Genomic DNA, 8,306 nt, shown 5'->3' on the forward strand with positions numbered 1-8,306 from the left:
GACGAAAAAGTTCATTCCAGAAAGATGATGTTGGAGGTAGGGGCTTCGACTTTGATTGGTGCTAAAGGAGCACCATCCTGCGGTCTCTCGGCTGTCCTCACTCTTTGGATGGAACACGAAAGAGTTGGGACGGAGTTGGGGGATTTGTTGGAAACAGGATTGTGACAGCCTTGGGTTGGGGGCCCTGAGCGTAAGGTGAGGGTTCTATGGAGCACAAGAGGAACGGAGGCTGAGGCAATGGGTGCAGAGTGTGTGGACACAAGGTTACTAGGGAACCCTAGCACGGAGGCACTGTTCCCGAGGAACCCCGGTTCTCCTTGTTCTCGAAGTTCTGGGGACTGCGGCCACCTCCGCACCTCTTCGCTGTCCGCTCTCTTTCGGCTCTTCCAGGCTCTCTGCTCCCTCTGCTGGCCTTTTTGGCATATGACAACCCCCTGGAGTCTTGGAGGCAGAGGAAACTTGGGAAGCCGAAGGAATAGGGTTTACAGATCCCCACCAAAGCCCAGTTAGGAGTCCAGGGAGGGGTTGTATGAGCCCCCAAAACCGGACTGGCAGAGGCTGCTAGTGCAGAGCGGTAGTGTCTAATAGTGTCTCTTTGGATTTGTGTTGCCATGGTGATCAGATACAGGGAAAGTGTCAGCTATTTCACTCTCTCTGACCTTTCTTTATGAGAAAGGGGTGAAAGCATGGTGGGGGGTGGGGGGTGGGGTGGGGGTGGGGGGGAAGGTCCCTTTATTTTCTGTTACCCTACAGACAGACCTCCCACATCCTAACTCTGCTTCCAAGAACCACTTCCTTGGGGCTGGAGGGTTAGTAGGCTAACTGTTCAGTCTGAGGGTCAAGGGGAAAAGGGGAAACTAGGAAGTGATCTGAGGCCAGCGCATATAGATAGTAGCTGTGAGGTACAGTTAGGAGCGTATCGGAGCCCCCTCCCCCATGTTTCTTTGACCCAGACACCAGTTATACCCAGAGGGTCAAGCACGACGACCAGAGGTCACTGAAGAAGAAGGGATCCTGTTCATGCTCCTGTCTCAGCCATGTGCCCCACCCTCCAGGGTAGTTCTTTTAGGGCACACTGCGTTCTCCTCCCCACACTGCTTTCTCCAGATCAGCGATTCTCAAATATTTGGTTTCGAGACCACTTTACACTCTTTAAGTTTATCAAGCTGTTGTTTATGTGGTTTGTATCAATTTACCATATTAGAAATTAAAACTGAAAAAAGTTTGTAACACAAGAGTACACAAGCACACATCCCATTAACAATGTCAGAAAGATGACGTAATCGCATGTCACCAGCCTCTGGAAAACATTGAATGCTTTTGAGATAATGAAAATAAAAAGGCAAACATCTTAGTATTATTATGAAAATAGTTGTGACCCTGTGGACACCCCTGAAAGGGTCTCAGGAACCTCCCAGGGGTCCCCAGACCACACCTTGAGAACCATGGCTCTGGCCCATCACCCCGGCCCTTTATGACTCACACTGGTTGATTTTTCTTCTTCATTTTTACTAGGAAAGTATAAATGTTTGTTTCCCCAGTGGGTCCTGCCTCTCACTGGGAAAAGCCAAGGAACTTCTCAGGCTCAGCACTCTCCTCTCCTGACGCTCATTTCTGGGGCTCTGCTCAACACCTTCCTCAACTCTTGCCCATCTCCTTCTTGACCCTCCCTTAAAGCACTTCCACAGTCCGACCCCTGGCCAGCCTGTTTCCCCTGCCCCAAGTCTGCTGGACCCTTAGTCTGCTTCTTTCTGCTCTCACTTGAGGACTTTCTCTTCTCAGGAGAGACTAAGTCATTTTCTCTGCCTGCTTCTCCCCTCCCTCCTTCCCTCCCTCCCTCCCTTGCTGCTGCTATTTTCTCATAGGGCAGGAAATCATGCTTTCTGGGTAGGTTCCTTCAGAGGACACACTTTCCCCAGCTCCCCACACATCAACCAGCCTGGAATAGACCAGCGTCTGGCTAGGAAAGTGTCCATTTGGGTCCCAGAGAGGTCAACTCAGTCATACTGCCAGGTGGCCCATTGGGTGGTGGTGCAGAACGGGAATCTGATGCCTCCAGCCACAGATGCCCTTTGCCTGGGAACCCCCAACTTGATATCTTTACTTCAACCCCCAGATCCTCTTGCTAGCTGCAGCCACAGGCCTCCACCACCATATCTGGCACATCTGTCTTGACCACATTACCATCGCGGTTCAGGTAGAGGAGAGAGAGAGGCCTCCGGGCAGTAGGGACACAGCAGGAGGTACCCAAGGGCCAAGGGTTGTTGGCCTTGAGGAGGCTGAAGACAGCAGAATGGAAGGAGGCAGCAATGCCCGGGCTGCCAGCCAGGTGGGAGGGGCACTGCCCACTGCAGTAATTCAGCTGGTACCCCTCAGGCTGCAGGATCCAGTCCCTCCATCCCAGTTCCTGGAAGTCTACATAATGGTCTCGCCGACAACATAAGGGAGTCTCAGGTTCACAGGTGGGGGTCCTCCTCCTGACTCGGCCTGCTTCCTGCTCATTGGGACGGGTCTTAAGCTCCAGGAAGGGCCGCTGGTTTCCCTCTGTGTCCAGGAGGCGCTGAGCTTGTCCGGCAGCTGTGCTGTTGCCTTCTAGGGGACTGCAGTCCAGTTGGAGCCTCAGGACATGAGACTCCTCACCCCTCAAGCCACTAGAGGGCAGAGTCAGGGCATGCCAGCCAGGGCTTGTAATGTGGTGCTCAGCCAGGAAGGTGCCGGACCCTCTGTGCCTCCTCCGTGTGCCCCATCGAAAGATCTTCAAGTGAAGAGTGCCAGGAAGGGTGGGGCGTACATGAAGCCATAGGCGCGCGTGGAACAGCTGGTGGGACCGAGGCGTGGACAGGTGGAAGGTGAGCATGGAGCTGCAGGTTGAAGTGGAGGAGTCTGCCAGAAAGATGGAGAAAGGACTGAGGGATTGAGCAGAAACGGGGCTCTCCTCCGAGACTCCGAGCAGAAACGGGGCTCTCCTCCGAGACTCCTGCAAGCCCTGCCCACTGCTCTCCCCAGCACCCACCTTTAGAAGAAACAGGGACTGTCTAACCATCATCTGCACCCAGTCCCTGCCCCAACTTCTCCTCCTCCCCCCACGCCCTGCTCTGCCTGCCTTGTCTGCCAGCCTCCCTTTCTGCCTCCCTTTCCCTGCCTGCTTTCTGCCTCTCTCTCTCTCTCTCTCACCCACCTGTGGTGGTAGCAAAGCTGATGACCTCCTCCCCTTTCGTCGAAGCCACACTTCCCTGCTGCAGTCTCTGGAGAGCTCTGCTCAGTGCTGCCTCGGGTGGAGGGTTAGTTATCCTGGGACGACCGGTCAGGTGCAGCCCCTCCAGGATTTGCTGCTTGGCCAGCTCTAGGACCAGCGCTCGTTCTGCTTGGGGTGCCAGGGTGGGGCCCCCACAGGAGGGACACACAGACCTTGTCTCCTGTGCCCACGCCAGTGCCCACAGCAGCACCAGCCGGAGCTGGACACCAGGGAGCCCCATGCTCCTGGTGAATGGCCCTGGGTCGAAACGGGAGCCTCGGATGGCAGTTGCTCCTGCTGTTGAATCTGATTGCACGGAGGCCAAAGAGGGCGCAGCAGCGGCAGACAGCGGTGCCACACCTACCCTTAGCCAGGGGTAGAGCCACCTGTCTTCTGCTGCCTGGTAGAGAGTGGACGGTCAGATGGGTAGCTGTGTTTAGCACAGTCTGCCAATTTGACCCTCACAGCTCATGTCTCGCTACTGACTGGGGCCTCTTTAGAGCCTGCAGCCTGGGGCTCCCTCACCTTGTGGTCAGCCAGCAGACCTACCTTCTGAGCACCAGATTGGCCAGCTCTGCTGCCCATCAAGCCCCTGCAGGGGGTGGATGTCCCCCCCCTGGAGCTCAGGTTTCACCATCTGGCCCTGGTCACTGAGCTTGAGGTGGGGGTATGGGTGGGGGCAATGTGGACACGCATGATGCAAGAAAGAGGATGATTTCACATGGTCAGCCCTCAAGGTCTGGGGCTTGGGGGAGGGAACTCCATATAGCAAGGTGGGGAAGGGCAATTTCCCCCCATCCCTTCGGCCTTTCTAGCTCACTCTTTGGCCTCTGCTGCAGCAGTTGCTATGATGCAGCTGCGAGTTCCAGTGGTTATTTCCCTGGGGTCTCTGGGCTAGAAGGACCCCTCTGGTTTCTATTTTTAGCAATGGGCCTGGTACAGGGGCGGGAGGTTGGCAGGTGGGGGCGGGGGGAGCAGAGTCCTTTTGCCCAGGCCCAGGTGACAGTGCCATGGAACACAGAAGTCACTCCCTGACCCTGCCTGTGCTGGCTGCCCAGAGTCCAGTTGGACTGGAGCACACGTGGAAGAGGGCAGGGGCAGGGGGTTGGCATGTTACTGTGATGTCTGGGGAAACCCAGAGAGGTGGGGGCCGTGGGTTTGATGCAATCTTACAGCAGGGCAGAGTCCACCAAGGCTGGCAGAGGGCATGGGACTTGGGGGGGCCTGTACCCAGCTGCTGGTTCTCTTTCAGGGGACTGTGAAAGTTGCTTAAATGTGGGACATCCTAGAAGTGGTGCCAGGTCTCTGTTAACGGGGATGAGAAACAGATGGTTTAGGACTTGTAAGAGTAGAGCAAACAAAAAGTGCAGCAACCTTAGTTCCATCCCAGCCCTCCTTATCTTCCTCCCTCACTGACTATAAATGCAAGGGCCAGGCCCCTCCACCTTGAACCTATGAGGGAAGGCCTCATGCTAGCCTTTCTCCTTCTGCCCCAGTTTCTTCAAGAAGAGGGAGGAAGTGAGTGTGATTTGGAAGTGTGCCCCCACTCCATTTTATTCATCTCCCCACTATTTAGCGGGGGTGTGGTGGGGGTTGTCAAGAGAGCCTGCTAATCCTAACCCGGCAGCAGGGAGAGAGAGGTGGTGCTTCGGGGGCTGGGTGTCAGTACCCCCGATGTCCACCGTGTGGCAGTGCTGGGCTGCTGACAGCCGCTGTCTCAGCTCTGGCCAGTTTCCCAGAGAAGGGGCCACTAGGGGAGGGAGAGATGCCGTGCTCCCCAACCTCTCACTCTGAGAACCCTGGCTCCCCAGCGGGAGACAGAGAAGCCGGTCCCTCTGCTCGCACATCTCGCCCCTGCCAGCGAGCAGAGAGTGCTGTTAGGAGCAGCACCACTGCTGCCTTTGGTCTTGGACCTCATCACACGGGCAGGTGGCAGTGGAGCTTGGTGATGGGTGCGAGGTTCTTCCTAGAAACTCAAAGCACCCGTGGCGGGGGAGCAGGGAGAAGGGACAAGCGGGCTTTACAGACCCTCCTGTCCCCCCTGCGTTTCCCCCCAGGGCCGGAAACATTCAAGCCCCTCTGTGCGGTGCTCTCCCCAGCTCCCTCTCTGTTGGTCCGGCTGGTGACAGCCCTCTACCCTCTGGGGTCCGGGCTGTAGAACTGCAAGACAGGTTTTTGCCGGCGACGGTGTTTCAGAGGGCTTACCTGTTGGTGCCAGGAGACAGAGTTCAGGGAAGCAGCAAGAAATAGCTGCTGGAGGCTCTGACCCCACCTCTCCCCTCTGCCAGGTGCCCCCACTTTCCAGCTCTTCCTATCCTCTCGCTGCTGTGCCTGGCTCGGCCCTACCTCCTCCCTGACACTTACGTCAGAACCCAGCTATAAATATGCTCTTAGCATCTTAGTCACTTTTCCCAAGAAGTGCTCCTGAGTTATAAATACTCCAGCCATCTGCCTCCCTGGTCCGCCCTACCACCAACCTGGTTGGGGCTGGGGGGTGGTGACAAGGCTGAGGGGTGGGTAAGGAAGTAGAAGAATCCTGAGTGATTATCTTGCCTAAATGAGAAAAGTCTGACAGTCTAGAGTTAGGGACTCAGGGGACTCTGGAAGAAAAGGTTTGAAAGACATACCCACTCTTTCTCCTCGTTATAGAAGGCAGAGCCACAGAAGAAAGGAAAGAACACTGATCCTGTGTTTATTTTAAAATTTGCCTTTTTTTTCCCCCATCATGGCTTTTTTTGGTATTAATCTTGATGTTTGAAAAATATTGAATTAAAATATTATTTGTTTTTATTGATGAATTTTTTGGCCTCCCCTTAAATTTTGCCCCTAAAGTGAATGCTTCACTCTACCTCACCTTAGTCTCGGCTCTGGGGACTGAAGTGGTGGGAGGGAGGGGAGTCCGGTGGGTGAAGGGAGAGGTGCCAGAAGATTCCCTTAAATTCTCTCCTTAGATGGAGATCTCAAGGTAAAGGTGGGATAACCCCCACGAGGTTGCTCAGGAAACCCCACAGCTCAGCCTGGCAGTCCCCCCGGACGTCCCTTTCAGACTTTCTCCTCTAGGGTTCCTATTCCAAGGACCTCAGACCCTGGTAGAAGGGGGTTATAAGCTGAGCAAACACAGACATCACGTAACCCAAAGGACACATGGGTTTTGCAAAATCTCGGCCTTGGGCTGCAGACAATATCGACCCATGGTGCAGGGCTGTCGAACCAAAGGGAGGAAATGGTGGGGGAAGAGGGCAAAGGTCTAGAGCAGTGATTTCCAACCTTTTTCATCTCATGGCACACAAACTAATTACTAAAATTCTGCAGCATTCCAAAAATATACTTTTTGTTCATATGACAAAAAAGGTATACGTTTGACTGATTTATAAAAAAAAAAAAGTAATTACCTACCTTTATTTGCTCCAAAGTGACTTAAAAAAAAATTAGGTATCTAGCCCTGGTGGGTGTGACTCAATTGGTTGGGTGTCCAATGCACTGAGAGGTTGTCAGTGGATTCCTGGTCAGGGCACATGCCCAGGTTGTGGCTCAGGTTATGGGCGCGATCCTCAATAGGGGGCATGCAGGAGGCAGCAGATCGATGTTTCTCTCATGGATGTATCTCTTTCTCCCTCTCCCTTTCTCTCTCTCTAAAAATCAATTAAAAAAAATCAAACATCTATACTTGTAAATAAGGATTTCTGGTACTAAGAGTTAATCAGACAACCTTAAATGGACACTGCAACCTTATTATGTGATGTGACCAATAAGATGCAACTCTATTATATGACCTATATATTTAGGGTTCAAGACAAGGCATTCACACAAGATGGCTATTGTTGTTGTTGTCAGGTATTGAATGTTTTTAAAATTTTTGCGGCATACCGGTTGAAAATGTCTGGTCTAGAGAGAACCCAGAAACCCAGTCGTAAAGCAAATGCCTCCCTCTTCTCACTCCAGGCCTTCCTTTTTTTCTCCCTGCCCTACTCTAGTGGCCCTTAGCCAGTTCCAGCTTCCAATCAGTACTCCTGGATGGAGGCCTGAGAGTTGGTGAAAGCAAGGCAGCCATGTCTGAACCATTCCTCTGCCTTCCACCACCTGTATCCCCACAGGTTGTTGGCCTACTTTCTTATTGAACAGTGATCTGTGAGTACAGGGGGAAGAGAGGAGCAGGTAAAACCCAGGTCTTTATTATCCTTGAGACCAGCAAAGGTGGTTCCAAAAGGGTGCAGGGGGCCTAACAAAGGAGGGGAGGCAGCCTGGGGAAGGAAGGGCATGAAGTATGGAAAGGACACAATAGCTCAGCCCTGAGGAACCTGTGTGAGGAGAGAGCAGAAATGGACACCGCAGGCAGGCTGTCTTCTGGCCTGTCAGTTGGGGTTCTGTCAGGAGACAAAAGACCCACTCAGCTGCCTGTGTTTGCATCACTGAGAAGAGTTAATGGACTTCTTTTTTTAAAAAAAATATTTTTTTATTGATTTCAGAAAGAGGAAGGGAGAGGGAGACAAACTTCAATGATGAGAATCATTGATTGGTTGTCTCCTGCACACCTCCTACCAGGAGTCAAACTCTGACCTCCTGGTTCATGGGTTGATACTTAACCACTGAGCAACACCAGCTGAGCATTGACTTCTTTACAGAGGTATGGGCAGGGTTAAGGGAACCAATGAGGGATATTGAAGCACTGAGGTGCTAGTAAGAGTGGAGAGCCATTATAAGCCTTTAGCATGGAAGCAGTGACTTCAGAACCCAGGCAAAGCTGAAGCCATGGAAGAGAGGAGCCAGACAGGAGCTGTAGGGACATAGTCACAGCCACAGTCACACAGAACCACGGCACCTAGGCTGCATGAATAAGAAATATTTGGACTTCTTGCTTGTGTCTTCCCTTAGTCAAATTCAGCAGGAAGCAGGGGCGAAAGGAACTCAGATGAGTCAGCCCCCAAGCCCATACAGCAGGGCAGAGAAGGATAAAGAATGGATGTAGGTGTGCCAAGAAAGCCTTAGGTGGGCTACCCGGGCAAGTAAGAAGGAAAGGGACTCAAGACGCAGAGAGAAATGAGCCTCATTTTGGAGAGTAATGATCTAATCT

The 8,306-nt window shown here is 52.9% G+C and overlaps 1 protein-coding gene across 1 annotated transcript; it reads right to left on the bottom strand.

Annotated features, from left to right (window-relative positions):
• Positions 1 to 1,880: 1,880 nt before the first annotated feature.
• On the bottom strand, positions 1,881 to 3,476 carry INHBE (inhibin subunit beta E; the record flags this gene model as incomplete). The annotated part of the gene is made up of 2 exons (XM_081114917.1): positions 1,881 to 2,883; positions 3,179 to 3,476. 2 exons carry the CDS (start codon positions 3,474 to 3,476, stop codon positions 2,126 to 2,128), a joined length of 1,056 nt encoding a protein of 351 aa, XP_080971043.1. The 3' UTR covers positions 1,881 to 2,125.
• Between the last annotated feature and the right edge of the window lie 4,830 nt (positions 3,477 to 8,306).

This window comes from Myotis nattereri, assembly GCF_964212035.1.
Source record: "Myotis nattereri genome assembly, chromosome: 2".
Classification (NCBI taxonomy): Eukaryota; Metazoa; Chordata; class Mammalia; order Chiroptera; family Vespertilionidae; genus Myotis; species Myotis nattereri.